The 20635-nt window shown below is 47.7% G+C and overlaps 1 protein-coding gene across 2 annotated transcripts in view; it reads left to right on the forward strand.

Moving 5' to 3' along the window:
- LOC133344771 (diacylglycerol kinase beta-like) overlaps positions 1-20635 on the forward strand; it is a 94640-nt gene that overhangs the window by 33966 nt on the left and 40039 nt on the right. For both annotated transcript variants that reach the window (XM_061554914.1, XM_061554912.1), the window contains 10 exons: positions 2004-2024; positions 2944-3106; positions 5325-5387; positions 7746-8012; positions 11656-11820; positions 14985-15034; positions 16086-16160; positions 17190-17309; positions 17752-17869; positions 19466-19554. In XM_061554914.1, coding sequence (XP_061410898.1) covers positions 2004-2024; positions 2944-3106; positions 5325-5387; positions 7746-8012; positions 11656-11820; positions 14985-15034; positions 16086-16160; positions 17190-17309; positions 17752-17869; positions 19466-19554 — 1131 coding nt within the window. The remainder of the gene's footprint in view (positions 1-2003; positions 2025-2943; positions 3107-5324; positions 5388-7745; positions 8013-11655; positions 11821-14984; positions 15035-16085; positions 16161-17189; positions 17310-17751; positions 17870-19465; positions 19555-20635) is intronic.

Raw genomic sequence — 20635 nt, forward strand, 5'->3', positions numbered from 1 at the left:
AATTTATCAGAAAGTGGTCGATTACAAGTTTGTGTTTGATTCATCTGCTTCACCGACTCATAGTCCTAGCCGTAAGTCGGCGTGTAAACCTGGAAGCGACGTGAACCACCTGCGATCAGTACTTGGGTCAACACTTTATTCAATCTGACTTCCTTTGAGTACTTAGTTTACAAGATTATATTGGTAGGAACCTCCTGGTTACACCAGCCCACAGGGGATTATTGTGTCCGTCCGTCCGTCGTGCATCCAAAAATGGGAGCGGTGGGGCTGGGTGGAAAGGGGAGGGTGGGGAGGGGCTGGGTGGGGAGGGAGGGGCTTGGTGAGGAGGGGAGGGTGGAGAGGGGCTCGGTGGGGAGGGTGGGGAGGGGCTGGGTGGGGAGGGTGGGGAGGGACTGGGTGGGGAGGGTGGGCTGGTGGGGGGTGGGAGGGGTGGGGCTGGGTGGGGAGGGGCTGGTCACCCCGTGGTGCCCTTATAAAACTCAACGTTTAACCTACTCACGTCGGCTTGTGCCCGCCCTCACAGTCGGGAATATTTGCGGAATACACCACGCCACCGTTGACCCTGGCCATTGACCGAGCAACCCAACGTTCCTACCAGCTCCATTCGCAGGAATGTGTTTTAGGGAGGGATGTAATCTTTTTCAGAGATGTGATCTCCATATTTTTTTTGTCTTTTCTCAAACCTATCCAAAGATTTAGATTTTGATGACTATTCCCCTTCAGATACTGACCACATCAGGCTGACGTCCTACGAATCGATGTACCTCCAATTCCCCCCCCTCCCATTCCATTTCTTTCCCTTTCTTTCCCCGGTGGTTAAAACGATTCTCTATTATCTCACCAAGTTGGAACACTGGATATTATTTATATTAATTAAGGAAAAAAATATCAGTGTCTCGGTTATTCAGTGTGTTTTTTTTATTGCAAAACTTGTAATATAGTACGAAAAAAATACGTTAGGAATTTTATGCTGTCAGATTTTGAAAATTTTCATTTCGCTGTTTCATTTGGAGGTCATCCACATTTCTCAGTCATCCGCCGCTTGTGTGGGGCTGTTGCTGCAGACACAAAACGTATTGGGAGGGCATTGTCACAGCACAGGTTTGGTACTCGGTGTACTTAGAAGACGGAATCTCAGAGAGAGAGAGAGATAAAATCTCACCAAAGTACGGCGTTTTAGACGAAAAAATGGGGCCACTAATGGACGGCAAGATTGTGCGCAAATTATTATGCCGCACGCCGCCCTCTTGTTTGCGGCTATTACTGCCCACTAGTAAAACGGACATTAGCAGCGAGTGTAACGTGGAGCGTGTTTTCCCCGTGGAAATGCGAAACGCTGAATGGCGCCAGCACAATGAAGCGCCGCAACGAGGCTGGGGCTCGTTTTTTTATAAAACCGTTGACATGGCTGCGCCGTGCAATTCATCAGCCTTTTCAGACCGAACTCACGGAGAAAATTCAAATTAAACGATTCAAGTTTCAGAATAGTTGTCTTCCAACCACGTGCATGGTCTTCTGTCACTTTTGACATTTTAACCACAAATTTATTTGCTTTTCTCACTGGGTTAAAAGGAGGATTTTATATATATATTAAGAACCTCCATTTGTATTACATGAATACAACCCGAAGATCCATTTTCCAATTTTGGATCAAAGTTCTCGCATATCGCACGCACATGGGGTTGACACAAAAACGTTCTTCGATTAAGATGTTATGATTAAATCGAAGCATTCCAAAGACGAATTGTTACTTTGCTCTTGATTTAAAAAAAAAATACGCCAGTTCATTATGGACTTTTAAAAAAGGTGAGCAATTAAATTTAAAAGGAAAATTTTGTGGAAACGATTAATTGGTTTAAAAACGAGTTTAATGCCTATTACTGCATTTGAATGTCACCTTGCCAGAACTCCTCACCCATGCGATGTTCACATCGAGTCATCAGCTGTCCCCGTTTTGTGATTTTAACTCTGCCTGAATTTTTTAAATCTGCAAATGCCCACAGAAACCAGACGTTCTAAATCAGGTGAGTGCATTCATTGGGGTCACCTGCATGCAATTAGCCACCCCATGAATCACATTCATATTTCACCTCCAATTTTAAAACAGCAATCTATTTACATTCATTTTTGCTCCATTTCTTAATGCGTTTTTTGTTTGGGTTAGATAGTGGAGGTATAATGTTCATTTTTAACTATAACTCTCCATAACGTGTAAAATCTGAGCCTTTTGTTCAACATATGATGATGCTGGGTGTAATCTACAGCAAAATGTCGCACGTAAAAATTGTCAATCTTTTCATCCCTCTTCGGACATTTCTCCTGTTTTGCTGATAAAAAACAAATAATTTGGGTGTATTTGTCCATGACGTGACGGCACGATTAGATTGATTCTGTCGGGTGGTGGAGGGCTATAGTTAACATTTGTCATCATACCTAAACGATCTAACCCAAAGGAAACCGATCACGAATCATGAACATTGTTCGTGACAGCCGACCTAAAATCAAATGCCCCATCTCATTTGCATACAATCCGGCCAAAATCTGTCCTGCCAAAAATGTCAGTTTGCGAGTCGCGAGCCCTCGTCGAGGAGACGGCTCTGCAAACGTCTTGTTTTGTTGATCACCTGCGCCAGCTGAGTCCCCCGATCCAACGCCGGCGGAAACACCCGGCTTGCCCCCCGTGTCTCAGCCACCTCCATTTGCCCCCCACCCCGCTCGATGTGCCGATGTGCTCCGAAGTATCGAGCACGAGCGCAGTAATACGCGCCTCCCTCCCCGGACACTTTTTTCCCAAATCCCACGACGGTTCCGAGTTGCGCAGCGCGCGCGCTCGGGTACGCGCGGTTGGGCCCTGCTCCTTTTCAAGTGAAAGCAATGCCTGTCCGACCGTGCTGCGGTTGTTGTTGTTGTTGTTGTTAAAAGCGCTCGCCTCCGCTCCCCCAGCCCATCGACCTGGAGGGATTCCGTCTCTTCATGAGGACGTACCTGGAGACGGACATCCCTGAGGACCTGTGCCGCCACCTCTTCATGTCGTTCCAGAAGAAGTCGAGCCAGGCCAGCCCCGCCTCGCAGCTCCACCGAGCCACTTCGCTCTTCAGCTCCACGGGTACGAGCGGGCATTATGACCACATCCGGAACTCCACATCCAGTATTCTTCGCACTAAGGCTGTGGTTCCTAGTCACGTGCCACCTACTTCAGCCTACCAGCGACCCATGAAATTATTTTGCGCCCGGCACACCACATCCAGTATACCTCTCACTATGGCTATGGGTCACGTGTCACCTATTTCACTCTACCAGCAATGCAGAAAATATTTCGCGAGAAATTAATCCCTGGGCCAAATCTCATTTGAACATTTTAGTATAGGAATTTGTAACATCTTGCCATATCCGATTGTTCCAACTGCTCCCTTGTTGTTGAATATAATTTTAAACAATGCGTGGAGCAGGGGATAGGGGGGCGCTGCTGACTGACCAAACCCGTTCATTCCATTCAAATGATGATAATTCACATCTGGTCGGTGCGCAAACATAAACAGTCGACCAACGACCCATAATAAACATTCAACGATAAAATTAAACGAAACTGTTTTACCAGGCAAGGCCCACTGAGCTATATCGTTCTTTTTCAGAAACGACCTGGCCACAAATGATAGCTCAACGAAGTGGCTCATCACGTGGATATTCATAGCAGCAGCCAAATATTCTAAACGCACGTTTCTAAATGTGGAGGGAAAAACCGGAATACACACGACACAACCAAGGGGAGAACATGCAAACGCCAAATATACAGGCATCAGGGTTGGGATTGACCCCACGATCTCCTGCATACCAGGCAAGGTAGTTAACATCTCGCCACCGTGGCAGGTATGAGTTCTCCTTTGCTTGATTTGACCACGAGCACTCGCCACCAGGGCTGAGTAGCAACAGGCGCCGTATCTCAGCGACGCTTCCTGAAAACAATCGTTAACTTTTGGTCGCGAACATTTTAAATGTGAAGGAAAACAAAGGGCATTTAAGTGTAATCACGCACACCCACCAGACAGAGAGAGAGACCTGTTGGATTTGTCACGAGGTTGTCAGTAGTCTGCAAATTTGTGCAGTGTGAAATTATGAATATTTTTTTACCTAATGATCTGTGAATTACAAGAAGATAGTCACAACACGGGTATGTTTTAATTGATTTGCTGCCTTTCAATTTGCCTGAGTTAAAAATGCTTTGACAATCGATGGAGAGCGTGACATTTCACGTTTTTCTTCATAGTCTCATTCCAGAAGAAGCACTTTACGATTTTGTCAACGATGGGCTCTGATGATGTCATTAGCACATCTTGACACATGCCTTTAAATAACGTCTGTAAAAAGTAAATTGTCAGTAATTTAAAACGCCTACAAAGTCTCTCTTGAGTATGGCTGAATGAGTAAAATACATCTATGTCCAGATTAATTATCCAGCAAATTACTCTTCGACATATGCTGGGTACAATTCTTCAATGCCTCCTTTGAATTGCGACTACTAACGGTGGTTCACCCCGATGTGGTCTCACATAGCGGCACGTCGACAGCGATATACTCTCATAGGGATCAACAGGCTCACGTAGAGACCCTCAAAGCTCACACAGGAGTCGCATCGCTTCACCATTCTGTGGTCGATGGTCCAGTCGGCATATCTAAACATCCCACACAAGGCTTTCTCTAAACTTCCACTTGTGAAAGGCAGTGGTGGTGGGCTGATCTGCAGTGAGACGTGCAGATTCCATTTAATGTCGACCGTTTTGTTTTCGAGGTATGGATTCAATCCTGGAGGCTCTTTAGTGGCATCGGCAATCAGGCGCTTGTTCGGGATTACCGGTGTTCGCCCAACCCCACAAAGTAATACACCCTAATTCGCTCATTCGTTGGTGAAGCCTGAAATTAGTAGTAGGTTTTTTACCCTTTAAACTGGTACAAAACTGACACCTTTATACAAGGCATCATGTTTGCAATAACCACAACACAAGCAGTCAAAATGCAAACAAAAAGAAACAACTCTGATAATGGTAATGATATGCACTGTCCTTGAAGTTGATTGGTCCACACCCGAGACAGCTTTTCTTAGAGCCTAGTCTCCATTGGTGTTGGACCAGATGACGCCAAAAGGCTTGTGTTGTGGTTATTGCAAACATGATGCCTTGTATAAAGGTGTCAGTTTTGTACCAGTTTAAAGGGTAAAAACCTACTACTATATTTTGCCACTGGTAAAGGAGGTCTCATAATGAAGCCTGAATTGTTAATCTGTTGGTAAACGTCGTTTTCTGAACCGTAATTGGTTGGTTGTGTTGCAGAGATGCGAACGATCGACAGCGGCATCACAGCTCACACGGCTGTGGCCTGTGCTCCGGTGACGGGTGAGCGCTCCCACACCCACCCAGTCTGGGCACCTCCCTACTCTCAAATCAGAACAAAACAATGCCAAAAAGGAAATGTCTTTTGCTGCAACAGCTTTGCCTAGCGGTTGGCGCCACACGACGCCAGGCAGTGCCGGATTAAGCTAGTGCGGGGCCTGTAGAATATGTTATAAAGGGGCCCTAAATAAAAAAAACGTATTTAAACACAAATTTTTTACTTGCATAGTAAAAAAAAATCATTTGCTATACAGCCAGATAATACGACAAATCGCTAACCTTAAACACCCAGTCGTTTATAAAAGTTGAAGGCGGTATAGTACTACATATAGTAATAGAGCAAGTGCAGAATCACTGAACCGGAATTGATAGCTTGAAAGCATTTAGCGCGGGGCCCGTAGCTACATGTGCTGCTTTTGCTACGAGGATAATCCGGCACTGACGCCGGGCGTCAGGCGAGGGGCTCGCTCCCATCTTTGGAAGTTTGCAGGAGCGGGAGGAGGGTGCGTGCTACTCGCGAACGCCGCTCGGTTTGTTGTTGGTCACATGACAGACGCAATCCGCGAAATTCACCCACACCCCCCCCCCCCCATTTTGTCGTAAGAGCGGTTCTATCACATGATAATTATATCAACTAAATATAACGACTAGCTACTGACCCCAAAAAATGCGGAATCTAAAATACCATTATTTTTTGTGTCCAAGATGTCGTGGGTGTTTCTTTCTAAAGCATTTTGGAGGTATATTCTTGGTTCTTTCGGTAAAGTCACATAGAAGGGAAATGATAAAATAATAATAATACAAAATCCTACGTGACTTTACCGAAAGAACCAAGAATATGAATCCCTGCAGTCACGAAAGCTTTAAATCAAAACATTTTGGAGGTGTCTTGACATCCATAATACTCCTGCTGTCAATGGTTTTTGTAGTAAATTGAGAACGCATTACCCTGACCTTTTTAAACAACTTTCCTGTGACTTTGACATCACCCATGATGATGTTTCTTTGTTTTTAAAGACGTACTCCTCTTCAGTTTTAAGCCCTCCGAGATAACGGTGCCTCCCTTTCTTGATTTGAAGCTTTCATGACTGCAGAAATCCATACTCTTTGATTCTTTCGGTAAAGTCACGTAGGTATAAAATAAATTACTTAAATAAATTATTAAAATACATTATTTTAAAATAAATTATTTTAATATAAATTCTTTTAAAATAAAATAAATTCTTTTAAAATAAATTATTTTATACCTACGTGACTTTACCGAAAGAACCAAAGAGAATGGGTGCCTCGCTTATTTAATTTCACACACCTCCTTGCTCAACCACTGACCCCATTTTCTGCCCCATGGCTCCACTGTGGGTTTCCACTGTGGGTTTCCACAGTGGAGTGACGTGTTAATGAAACGGCTCTTCCTTTTGTCAGCAGTGAACTTCTCAATCTGGTCTCACCTTTTCTTGCAGGCGTTGCTGAATTATTAACCACATCCAAAGGGTTTTGTACCGACTTAAGGCTTTTTTCTGCACTGCTCACAAATTTGTCCGTGAGTGATGCTGCATCAACCCTTTTTCTAACCACATGTGCAACAATATTGACGTTACTATCCGAATGCCCTTTGAAAAATAGACGTGTTAGTCTCAAATTGCCATGTGCTTTAAAATCGATTATTGATAATAATAAAAATGATGACGATAAATCTAAAAGTTTCTCCCAACAACTACAGCCAGATACAATCAAGGCTTTTAGTCGAAGCCCCCAGAGTTAGCCATCACTCAACATGAGGTTGCTCCTTCTCCTCTGCTGCCCCATGATAAAGTGTGCCCGTGGGCATTACAGAAATAGAACGTGCTACCTAAGACAATATTTGTTTCCCAAAGTCTGAGGCCAGAATTTTCTATTTTGTGTTACATCTGGAAGCGCCCTCTATCACGAATGGGATGGAACGTCTACATTTACATTCTTGTAACATCAAGATTTTTAGATAGCAATGGCTTGGGGAGGCCGTCATCCAGCAATGGTTAGATCACAGCCGATGACAGGTGAATGTCAAACGTTTTAAAGCTTCGATAGCGCTGAACCTGATAAACTATACAAATGAAAAAGCTATTTTTTATTTTACCAGGTAAGGCCCACTAAGCTATATACCTATTTTTCAAAAGCGACCTGGTCACAAATTATAGCTCAATGAAGTGGCTTATCATGTGGAAATGTATTCCAGCCGGAGAAAAATCCTTGCGACCACGGGGAGAACACGCAAATTATACTATACAGCAGGCGTCAGGGTCAGTATCGAACCCACGGCCTCCTGTATACCAGGCGAGGTATTTAACACCTCGCCACCGTGACGCCCTCTGACCGCACCAGGCCTGAACGGCAAGAGCATCATCCAGGCGATGAGGCAGTCGGAGAAGCGGAGCCCTCTCGTGTTCCACGGCGAGACGCAAGGGGCCCAGGGCACGGACGGCGCGGCGCGGCTCGGCCAGTCCGACCAGCTCTCCCTGCAGGCCGTCGCCTCTTCAACGCCCACCTCGTCCAGATCATCCTCGCAGCGCTCCACGGGCACGCCGGGCCTCAACAAGTCCCGCGGCTCCTCCAAGCTGCCCCAGTCGCTCCTGCCGCCGAAATCTCCAGGTGTAGTGCGGAGATTTCTGCCGCCAATTCATATCGGCTTAGCCTGGATTTCGCCCGTCCTTAAGTCATAAAATCAAAATTCTTCGGCGTGCGTCACCCTCCGCTCAATGTAAATCCCAAGAGGTCTCCGCGCTCCTTCTCTCCATTAAGTCAGAGCCCCTTTTTTTCTGAGATGGCGAGCGGCGCCCTGGTTTGCAGCCAATTCACCACCAATGGCTCCTGACCTCAAAATTGTTGCGATAATTTGACGGTGATAAATTCCAAAGACAGTGATATTTACGCCCGTGCGAAAGCATACGCTCTTCATTATTCCCTTCCAATTTTCACCGGACAGATGGAATTACCGCCTTTGTTTGCTTTAACAATCCGGCTAGGTTAAACCGGCGGTTTGAAGCGCAAGTCTGACGTTCAAAATAAACACGGCTCTTTGGACGAGTATACTTTTACAGGTGCCGGCGAGTGACTGTGTACATCTGATAATTGGCTCATGTGCGATCGCTAGCTCTCAGATTTTTCCGGCACAATATAGAAGAGAGCTACGCACAGTGTTAAGCATCCTTTACAATTGGGCCAAAATTCCTGTCTGCTCCGTCAGTAATGCAAGACGTTCCAATTACGCGCAGAGAGCGTATAACGGTGGATGACGCGCCAGTGCCAGTGGCCAGAGTTTGGACGAACACTCGGGCTCGAGTCAGGTTCCACTGAATAGCCAGCAGTGGTAGCGCGTGTGTATGTTACGGGGAAAACTTTCCTTGCTACCGATTGATTCGGAGCTCAATTGGAGGAGGCTGCAAGGACCGACTCAGCCCTCGGTGAGCTTTGGTTGCTCTGCCACCTGGTGGCGGAGATTGACAAATGCAGCACGGAACGCTGGGTCGTAGTACCTGGGACTCACAAGGGACGCTTTAAATGTTATCATCCTGAGTAAGGAGATGAGCTCGCTGTGATATTATTTGACCGGTTTTCACTCGCGCCACTCTCGAATCCGTTGGGGATTCGTTTAAAATAAACCATGCTAACATCACAGCAACGCTCTACAACTATTGTATCATCTCCCCCAAATATGGTTGCACAATGTATCTAATCATTACATTTATCCATCGACTTATATCTGCCTACACTCAACCAACAGTTTGCTTTCTGAACAATGAGAATGTATGGGTTATACGGGTTTTCCAAATTTGTATATTTCATACAAATTAAAATGCCTTAACAGCCGTCATTCGCCACTAAGTGGCGGTGACATCACCACAGCACTTGTGCCAGGCTAGGTGCACTTTGAGGCCACGTAGAGTGTCCAAGGCTCGCTGACAGGTCACAGGGCAGACCTAAATGTTATGGGTTGACCGACTGAGATGACTGACAGATACACAATCTGTGCTCCCGACTGTCCCAACTCGCGCTGTATTTTAGGGTCCGGCACTGCACTCGTTGTAAGTGTCGCTCCTCTGCCCTCCACTGTTGTTGGATGGCGGCTGCGTCCAACTGCCCAATAGCGTCTTCCATGAGCCTCCACCACAGAGGGCAATCGTGACACCGCTGCTACCGGTCATCTGTGATGACTGCCTTCATATCACTCTGTCCACACACGCACCTGAGACCGTGTTGGTGTGGATTAACGGAGCCCGGAGCCACCGTGCCATTACATTCACAGCGGGTGCGTGCGTGCTGCGCAGGACTGCACACAACTCTGGGCGTGCGAAAGGTTTTTTTGGCAGAGAGTTCCATTCCTGGACCGTCATGAGGAAGCCCAAAATTCCTCTGGTGTCGGCTTTTGGGATTTCACAGATTTGTAATTGTCAGCTCCACCTGGTAAATGTCACCCCTATGCAAATGTTGTGGTGACCCGTCTCGCCAGTGTGTCTGGTGACACGTTCACGGAACTCGTCTTGTGGCGTGGTGGAAGGCTTCATCATTACCGCTACCTTAAGCCACGATCTATCCACTCCTGGATGAAGGCTTCTGCAATGATGTGGTTGTTCCTAATCCCTAGGGTTTTTTTTCTGTCTGTCAATTGCGGTACAGTAAACTGAAAAAGAGGAATGATAAATTGTATCATTTACACAAATAATTATATTCCTTTCTCTAAAGTGTAAATAAAGCTCCAATTTTTTTTCCCAGTGAGAATAAAACGAAATTTTAAACGGTTGTTTTGGAACAGGTCAAAAGATGGTGTAACCAGGGCTTCATTTCCCACCAAATATTTCCCGGGTCACTGTTACACTTGAGTAGGCACCTGACTAGTAGCCACAGCGAGTGGTGGATGTGGTGTGCCGAGTACAGAAATATTTCCTCCGTCATCAACCCGGATATTTTTGGCTGCAATTAAGTCCCCGGGTATAAATCAAATTTGTCCATTATGGTTTGGTGTAACACTTGCAGGAAATGCCTAATGCACACTGCATGGCCATTTCTGAAAGTAATCAGCAGATGGCAAACGAGTCGAGGAGAAGATGCTTCCCCAGTCTGGCCGTGAATGATACCGTGTGCTCGATGTAAACAGTCACATGCCAGGCCGCCCAAACGAAAATAAACATTTAAGTTTCAATGAGTTCTCAACTGATTTTAATAATAATCATATCTACCTACCAATCCAACTACCGAACATGTGTTAGATGAAAACAGTTTGGCGTTTGTCTGCTTAAAGCGATGGTGCCGACCCCACGTTGGTTAATTGATTTATGGACTTCAATGTTATTTTATAATTATGATGGTGATACAGACATTTAGTTTTTTTGGGTAAAGTCACGTAGGTAAAAAACAATAAATTAAAATGAAAACAACTAAATTAAATCACGACGTTTCGGGCGCAGCACAAGCGTCCGTCTTCAGGTGGGGACAGACACAGCGAAAGAACAACCGCTTAAGCGTGCCTATGGTGATACAGACCTGTTTCTCTTTATTTATCCATGGGTATTATTTTTTTACCACAAACACTCCAAGACGTTATATTACTTGCCTGCCCGTCTACCCACCTACCTGATCTCCCTGCCAGCCGACCTATTCACCTCCACCCACCTACCGACTTCTCTGCCTGTCTACCGACTTGCCTGCCCACCTACTTGCCTGCCTGCCTGCGTATCCACCTATGAATCTCCATACCTAGTTACTAGCCTGACTACATACCCACTTGAGTAGTTACCATTCTGCACCTGTGAAGGCCATGCCGGCCGTGCCGGCCTTCACTCGCCCCAACAGTCTGTTAAGGCGACACGGGGGGGATATTTGTCTTTGAGGGCGTCCATAAATGACGTTACACGATTTTGGACGATGTTTGACCCCCCCCCCCCTTCGTCACACGGCGTCACAAAAAGTCAGACCCCCCCCTCAAATATGACGTCACAAAGCTCTGCCACCCCCCCCCCAAAATAAAACATGCTTCAAATCGCTTTAAACTATTGTCATTGTAGTACGTATTTAATGTGGCGTTGCACTCTGATGTTGTAGGAGTGTTTTATAACAATGAGTGTTGTTATAACATTTATTTATTTATTTAAAGTTGCGCATTTTGATGTGACGTCACATTTCTCAAACCCCCCCCCCCCTCGTCAAACATCGTCACAAATGTCTGACCTCCCCCCCCTCCCTAGGTGCGTGACGTCATTTATGGACGGTCCCTTTGTGTGTGTTGCGTGTGCCGCAGCCATGCGCGAGCGCAAGCTGGGGCTGAACCTGCTGAAGGGAAGCCCCGGGCGATCTCGCTCCGTGTCGCTCACGCAGCCCGCGCTGCCCCAGGTGGTCTTCCTCAAGGACATCGTGTGCTACCTCTCGCTGCTCGAGGGGGGCCGGCCCGAGGACAAGCTGGAGTGTGAGCGCCCGCGACTCACGGGCGTGAAGTCTTCGCCCCACCCCCCCCATCCCTCTCTCGACAACCGCACAAAAAATATCAGAGAACGCAACGCACGTGGTCGGGTCGAGCGACGCGTTCGCCGATTGTTGGATGGATCCAAAAAGAAATCGCAGCTACGATTATCACGGTTGGCCTACGTATGGTGCGAAAGAAGTTCAACATGCATACAGATATTACATTTGTGGACGATCCGAATAAACAACTATTTCGGATTGATTAGAAAGTATGTCACAGGAAATGATATCACGTGTTACGTTACCCCCCCCCCCCCCCGCACAAAAGTGGCGGTACGTGGCATCGGGTGATGTCACTTTTGTTAGCACAAAGACCCGTTAAATTGTCACGTGACATCTGATTTTAATTAATATGAAATTATCTTTCAAATGAAACAAAATCTCAAAAGTTTAAATCCGTAACTCGTCGCTGCTATCGTCCAAAGTTGCCAAATGAGAAAATGTCCCACAAATAACTCAATTGAGAAAACACAGAGCAACACCCAAACCACCACCCCCCTACTGCCGAACACAGCGAAACCCTCCTAACAAAAAATGAGGAATGATACGATCCGATTTTGTCTGTCGTGCATTCTGTTCTAGCTCTCTCTCTCTCAGCCCCCGTGTTCATGAGGAACATCGCTCCAACACGGGCACGTGAGCTTGCAGCAGGAGGGGCGGAACCCCTGCCAGCCCCACAAAGACAAAGATCCCCTGTGTAGCCTACGCAGCCTGTTGGAGCAAGTGCTGTGTTAGCAAGCACCTTTGAAGGCCAGCGGTGCAAAGGGAGTTGTGCGCCTTTGTCTCCCCAGCGGTGGCCTTTTTGTGCCACACCAGATAAGACTGAGTAAACCTAGGGGAGGCCCAGGGCTGATTCAGATGTCACTACTCACTTCCGATTAGCACGGATGGCTACGTATGGTGCGAAATAAATTGAACACACACACATACTCATCTCCGTCACGTCTGTGAATGAACCCCAGGTCGCTGGGTTTCATAGCTCAACGCCCTAACCACTACACGACCACTCCACGCAATCACAACAACATCAACATCATCAACCCAACGGTCCACGACTCCGCAGTCGCAGCTCCCACCGGTGGGAGTCGCACGATAGCCACGCGCCCTGCTCATCAGAGGAACGACACGGGGCTCTCCCCTCTCTGCGCAACGCCGGCGACACGGCCCCTTCGGCCGGCCTCGGGCGCAGTTGCGCAGCCTCCGCATTCGATAGCCAGACGGCGCTGGGTAGCACGACTGCTCCCCAGCCCCTTTGTGGCGACGCGCACGCCGCCAGAACGCGGACGGTTCCTCAAGGGCCGCTCCTCATTGGGCATCTTGGTCGCGTGTTCGAGGGGGTTGGCCGGGTCAGGAACAAAACGCGCCTTGACCCGAGCCAAAACGGTTGATGGCAGATTCCCTGCACCGACGCGAAAGAGGCGGCGTTGATGCGTCGCGGTGTTTTTTGCGACGATTCGTCACACAGAGCAGGCTCGGGAAACTCCGAACGGATCGATGAGGGTGTTCCGCCTCATCGAGACGGGGGGGCCCGGTGGTGCGGAGTGACCCCCTAGTTGCCTCCCTGACCCCGTGCATGACTTGCAAGCGCCTGCCGTGTTCCACCTCCAGTGATAGGGGACGGCTAATGAGGCATGTCAAGTTTGAGCGGTAGGCAAACCCTGAGGGCTTCCTGCCACTCCTGACCCCCCCCATCTCCCTTCCCCCGCCACCACCCCCACCCCTCCTCTGACCCCCATTCTCTATTCCGCTTTGTGGCCCATGGGGAGCGAGATAAGATCTCAAAAGAACGCTCGCTGGGATGGCTTGTGTGTTGCTGCTGCACACACAGGCGAGGGGGAAGAAACCAGTTATACCAAACGCCTCGTCTTTTACAATTGTTCAAATTCTCAGCGCGCAAAGACTCGTATCGCTACTCGTATCACTGCTGGCATCAGCGCCATGTGCCCCTATTTCATTACTTCTTACCTATCACCAATCTGCTTTGTAAAGGTTCATTTTACATCGGCAAACAGGAAAACTGCACGCTACTTTTTCTGGGGGGGGGGGTTAAAAAATAAAAATTTTAGCGGGAGAGATGATAACGGGTGTTTACAAACGTAAATAAACACTGCCTGAGGAAGTTAAAATAAAGACCTCTATTCATTTCTCCACACATAATAATATATTTCTATTCCCTCAGCCGATTGGACTGCCAAAGCAAAATTCTGCTGCATTTGTTTAACCATGCAAACTCTGGACTGGTTTCAACCATCTGGGTATCATCAGCAGAGTCAGGCCAATGAATTGAAAACTGCTGTATTGCCAGAGGCAGTTGACTTAATATTATTGGTCAGGAAAGCCCATAGGCGAATAAACAAAAACTTATTTTATATATTATGTGGAGATAACACAGATCTGTTTATTAACAGGGAACAAACACAAGTTAAATATCTCATCTTGCAAGTTGGCTCGGGCAGGACACATCGCTAAGAGGAATAGTGGCTCGTGGTCAAGACTAACAATGGAGTTGGCATCTCGGCACCGTGGTGGCGAGATGCTAACTAGCTCACCTGGTACACAGGAGGTCGTGGGTTTGATCCCGATCCCGATATTCGGAGTTTGCATGTTCTCCCTGTGGTCGCGTGGATTGTTTTTTATCCCGGTCCTCTGGTTTTTTCCCTTCGCATTTAAAATCAACATGCGTTTAAGAGTATTTAGCTGCTTTCATTTGTTCGATTCCCGCTCACGCACCTCCGATTATCACGGCTGGCTACATACGGTGCAACATACATACATGTTGATTTAAAGCTTTCGTGCCTGCAGGGATTCATATTCTTGGTTCTTTCGGTAAAGTCACGTAGAAGGGAAACAATAAAATAATACAAATATAAAACAATACAATTCTCACTATTGTTTTATATTTTTATTATTGTATTGTTTCCCTTCTACGTGACTTTACCGTAAGAATCAAGAATATACATACTTGTGTTCAGGTCCCTTCTGTTAAAAGAGCTATATAGCTCAATGAGGCCTTACCTGGTAAAATAAAAAGTTTAGTTTACTTTTAGACATGGTGGTTGGTTGTGATGCTGTGAATTAATGCACATTGCATTTATTTGCGTTCCGCAGTCATGTTCCGCCTGTACGACACCGACGGAAACGGACTCCTGGACCACTCGGTGAGCAAACCTCTCCATTGTTCCTCAGTAATTCAAGGGGTCTCCTTTTGTCCAGTGGTGGTGCAACGATGGAGCGCGCAGGCGGTGCAGCTGCACTGCGTTCTACAGGTCGGAGGGGGGGGATCCAGGCACGGGGCTCTGAAGAGGGGGAAATTGGATGGGGCCCCATTTCATTCTTTGCACCAGGGCCCAGCGCCAAACGCGCTACGCCACTTATTACCGCGGCAAAACACAGCTGTCCCATCGCCTCTGTGGTATAGCTATCACAGCGATCACAGCACATCACTGTTTGGCTGCAATTCCCAGAAACATTAGCTGATATTTTATTTGTCTCCCAATTTCACTCTTGGCACCGTGTCATGAGGTGAAGTTGCTTTTCAGAGCTCTCGCAGAGGGATTCATCGCGCCGTGTTATGGCACGGCCTGCGAAAGGGCACATCACAAACCTGATCGTGAAATTCCTTCATATGGGCTATTTTATTGTATGTATGTTGAACTTCTTTTGCATCATACATAGCCAACCGTACTAATCAGAGGTGCGTCATCAACCATGCTGTGGGGGAAACTGCACTTTTCCACACACCCTTCTATGGAAAAATGTCTGTCCAGGAGACTGATATATTTCCATTCACTGTCCTGAAATGTAGAAGGATAAAATCACGTGAAAAAAAGCACAGTTATTAATGGACATTGACCACATTCTACACGGCGCGTGGTGGCCTCATGCAGCAGTGGAGTGATAAAAGTACTTTATATGTACACATAAACGTCGGCTATACTGCACAAGATACTAGTACTTTCTTCTTGGTCCATTCTCCAAACACCTCGCCGATGCTTTAAGCAACGCTGAGTTAAGGCTGTGGAAGTGCCTCAACGGCGGAGGGCAGACACGGGAAATCAAACCCGCGTCATTGGCATGAGTGTCAAGTTGGAACGCCATTTACACCTAAAACATGACCGCGGCACAATCACGACGGTACCAACGACTACAGCCGCGCTTCGCACACAGCTGCTACCACCTGTGCCCGACCGCAGTGACGTTGTCGCGCAGGAGCTGGATCGCATCATCACGCAGATGATGCACGTCGCCGAGTACCTGGAGTGGGACGTGACGGAGCTCAAGCCGGTGCGTGGCGACGGGGACGCCGGCGAGCGGGAGGACGCGGCGATCGCGCCGCGACAAAATGCCCACGCTTAAATCGAATCCGCGTGGACGCACGGCAGTATCGCCCCCCGCTGCCGCTACCTTCGCGAGCGAACGTTCAAAAACTAAACTAAAGAGAAACATTTTTTTATCTTACCAGGTAAGGCCCACTGAGCTAAATAGCTCTTTTTTCAGGATCGACCTGGCCACAAATGATCGCTCAACGAAGTGGATTATCACGCGGAAAATGTGTAGCTGCGAAATACTCTAAATGCACGTTTCTAACCGTGAAGGGAAAAATCGGAGGACCCAGAGAAAAATGCACGCGGCCATGGGGAGAACTTGCAAACTCAAAATATACGGCTGTCAGGGTGGGGATTGGAATCGAACCCACGACCTCCGGTATACCAGGTGAGGTCGTTAACATCTCGCCACCGCGGTGCCCCAAAGAAAGCACGGCATGCGATTGCAGACACACCAGCCAGACCCATCGACCACGCAGGAGTGAACGGGGCTTGATTTCAACTGAAGCTCTGTAAAATATATTTTGCCCCCCCCCCCCCACCAAACCCCCTCCTGCTGTCGGGAAGGGAGGACAGGGTCCGAGAGGTTTAGAGTTGGGGGGCCTCGGGAAATATTCCGCGAAAAATTGGGCAATAGTATTGAGCCGATGTGAAATCTGAAAATGAATTCAACGGAGGCGATGAAGCAATACACCTCACATCAGCAAAAGCCATTCTCTGGCCAATGAGTTTGGACACGGGCTTAAACGTCGCTATTCATTCAACCACAGGCAAGAAAGCAACACTACATTTATTTTATATTTTTTGTATTTTATTGTTTCCCTTCTACGTGACTTTACCGAAAGAACCAATAATATACATTTGTATGTTGAACTTCTTTCGCACCGTATGTAGCCAACTGTGCTAATCGTAGGGGTGGGGGAGGTGGGAAAGACAAACCCGTGGCTCTCCGGCGTGTGCTGATGTTATCGGCAACTGCAATGTGCAGATTCTGCAGGAGATGATGGAGGAGATCGACTACGACCAGGACGGAACCGTGTCGCTGGACGAGTGGATCCGGGGAGGGCTCACCACGATTCCGCTGCTGGTGCTGCTCGGCCTGGAGACGGTGAGCGAGCAAGATTGCGCGTGCACCACGATGCTGGATTGCAGGGTAGGGGGGGGGGGAGCGGCCGTTTTACGCCGGGCTTCCGATCCGCAGGGGGCCCTTGTAAAGAGCAAAGGGGTTTTCACCTGGTATTTGACCCCACACCTTCAAAACCTTTCTACAGCCCAGCCAACGTGCGCCTGTGTCCACTCGTGTTGTTGTTTCCTCCATCAACCCCCACACACACAGACAGCTCACACGAGCACTTTCTCAATGTCTAACCCAGCTCACGTGAGCGCTCGCTCGCTTTGTTAAACCCAGCTCAAACGAGCACTCGCTCGCTCTAATCCAGCTCACACGAGCACTTTCTCAATGTCTAACCCAGCTCACGTGAGCGCTCGCTCGCCTTGTTGAACCCAGCTGACACGAGCACTCGTCCCCCTGCGTGTAACCCTCGGTGCAGAACGTGAAAGACGACGGGCAGCACGTGTGGAGGCTGAAGCACTTCAACAAGCCAGCGTACTGCAACCTGTGCCTCAACATGCTGGTGGGGCTCGGCAAACAAGGCCTGTGCTGCTCCTGTGAGTGCTTCCGATAGCCCGCATGCTGACACGAACACGCATGTCCTCGCACACGCACCTTTACACACGCACACACACACACCTACGATTAGCACTGTTGGCTACGTACGGTGTGAAAGAAGCTCAACATACGGTGCATACATCCGGCAGACCGGCCTCCTGAGCACAAACTCATGATAACATAAGAGGTATTTTGGGCTAGATCGCGTAAATAAATGTGTCGTTAAACCCGCCACCACCCAGTTAGTAAGGTTTGTCACGTAAACAAAACGTACCAATTCATTACTAGTTCAGCACTAACTGTTGAAGAGTAAACCTACAACATTTACAATTCGAGTATCGTGACGTTTCGCTGATAATTACAACCAGCCTCATCAGGCGACAGACAGAGTTCATGGGCCAGAGCAGAATTCATTACCGCAATAGGTGGCAAATATTCACTGATTACCACTTTCTGTAATATGCTTAATACAAAGTGTATTATGTGATATTGCGTAATTCACTTTCGTTGGCGATGTAAAGATGTTGGTGCAACTCCAGTGTTGCCATCTCAGCTGTTACAATCGAGTAAAATATTTGGTCTGCTTCGCATGGACTAACACGTGTTGCTGTGGAGCGTCAGGAGTAATTCATAGACCTCCGCTCTGTGTCTCTACGCACAAATAAAATGCGTCTTAATTCATCGGCCACTTCTGAATCCGAATGTTTATTTATACTGGAGGAATCCGATTAGCTATAAAGCTGTCCAGTAGGGGCGGGTGAGAACATAACAACAACAATACAAAAACATGACAGTTATGCAAAGTACAAGAAAGGTAAACAAATCACCAAAACACAAACATTCAAACAAAACTAAACCATTCCCATCCTACCAGGAAAATCTTACTGAGGTATTAACTTAATATTTATGATATAAACTGAACATTTATACAGCAGCATTTGTTTCATCCAGCAAACGCTGGGCCGGTTACGACCTTCTAGATCTCAGCAGCAGACCCACCCCCTGATCGTGTGTTTGTGCAATACCTGCTACAAGGCTTAATGACGGGTTGTGATAGTTCAAACCAACCTAATTTAAATACAGCAAAGTTCTAACACAAACGCAATCAAAATACTGCGCATTATCTGGGTTGTAAATGTTCCTACAAGTAGACCTCTTAAGTTCCGTCCACAATGAGTGTTGTTGTCAGATCTGTGCACGTGAACACTGAGAAGTCAACGAGTGGCTTTAATTTGCCCAGAACCCATTGAAATTGATCGCTAAGGATGACTCGCGACTCTTAGACTTGAAGTGCCCTGCACCAAAGTATAATTTTCGCAAACAGCTCATCTCAACCTCGACGCGAGGTCGCAAATAGCTTCCGTTCTCGTCGCGTGGGTTGTCGAGCGAGCGAGCGATTGCGCAGAGTGACTCGCGTCCTCGTAGCGGCCCTTGACACCCGCACGGCAGCTTGTTGTGGCGCCTTCAGAGAGCGACTTCCCAGATGACCGCACGAGCCTCCGCAGAGGGGCCCCAGCGTACCTCGGAAAGATTTCGCGAGTAACATCGCGACTCCTCCTGCCCCACCCCCCCCCCCCCTAACGGTGTTGTCCCAGTCTGCAAGTACACGGTGCACGAGCGCTGTGTGGCACGGGCGCCCCTCTCCTGCATCACCACCTATGTCAAGTCCAAGAAGGATGCCAACGTAAGCCCTCGCCCCGTTATACTTCACCTGTGCGCGTCGCTAAACAGTGGAGCGTGTGTGTGTGTACGCAAGCGGTAGTGTAGCATTTAGTGCGCTGTGCGATGAACCCGGCGACCCAAGTTCGATTCCCACTCACGGCCAACACCAGTGACGATTATCTGAACTGGTCTTGGGCCTCCCCGAGGTCGACTCAGCCTCAAATTAGTACAGTACCAGGTGCAGAGTGTAAACATCGCCACTGGTGAGACAAAGGCGGCCGGGTATGGTGCTGGCCACCCACCCCCTCGTGTGCCGTGCCAGCCTTTATCGGCGCTCGCTAACTAAACGTGCCCCAACCGTCTGTGAAGGCTACAGGGGGGATCTTTGTATAAGCAATTCAGAGTTTCTTATGGTCATTTTAAACAAACCATTGACAATGGAATTTGTTTTGCCAGGTTCGGCATGTTTACATTTACTCTGTGGTAAATACATAACTCACTCTTGTAACCCCGCGATGATATCACACGTGTATAGTCATGTCAGCCCCTTTGCCAAAGCCACTGCTGGATAAAAGGCCCCCTCGTGCTGTCGGCAGTGAGGGCTGTTTGACCATACTTCACCACGCTGGTCAGTGCGGGTTGGTTAAAGTAAGTCGGCGGTTGGCGGGGAGGGGAGCCCGGGACCGGTTCAGATATCAATCATCACTGATGTTAGCCGTGGCCGGGAATTAATTGAGGTAACCGAGTTCATAGCACAGTGCGCTAAACCCGATGCCATCACACTCACCCATTTGTTAATTGAGAAGGTGTCCCTAAGAAAGCAATGGTAATTATCTCCAGCTAATTTCATTAAGTTCTTCAATCATTTCCTGCAGCTCACTAACGTTGGATGTTATAATGACTTTGTCATAAGTTTAACCTGCGATGGTTTAATACTTTCACCGTTCATGTTAAAGCATATTAAAATTGCATAGCTGCCCCATATATGACGAGGAGAAAAAGAACCGTCTGGAGAATGGGATGCTTAAAAATTCAAGGGGGAAATAAATAAATATGTCTCAATTGCCCAATGCTCGATTTGGTTGAAGTCACTATCTGTCTCT

Source organism: Lethenteron reissneri, chromosome 20 (genome assembly GCF_015708825.2).
Source record: "Lethenteron reissneri isolate LAM-NWPU_2019-01 chromosome 20, ASM1570882v1, whole genome shotgun sequence".
In the NCBI taxonomy this organism is placed as follows: Eukaryota; Metazoa; Chordata; class Hyperoartia; order Petromyzontiformes; family Petromyzontidae; genus Lethenteron; species Lethenteron reissneri.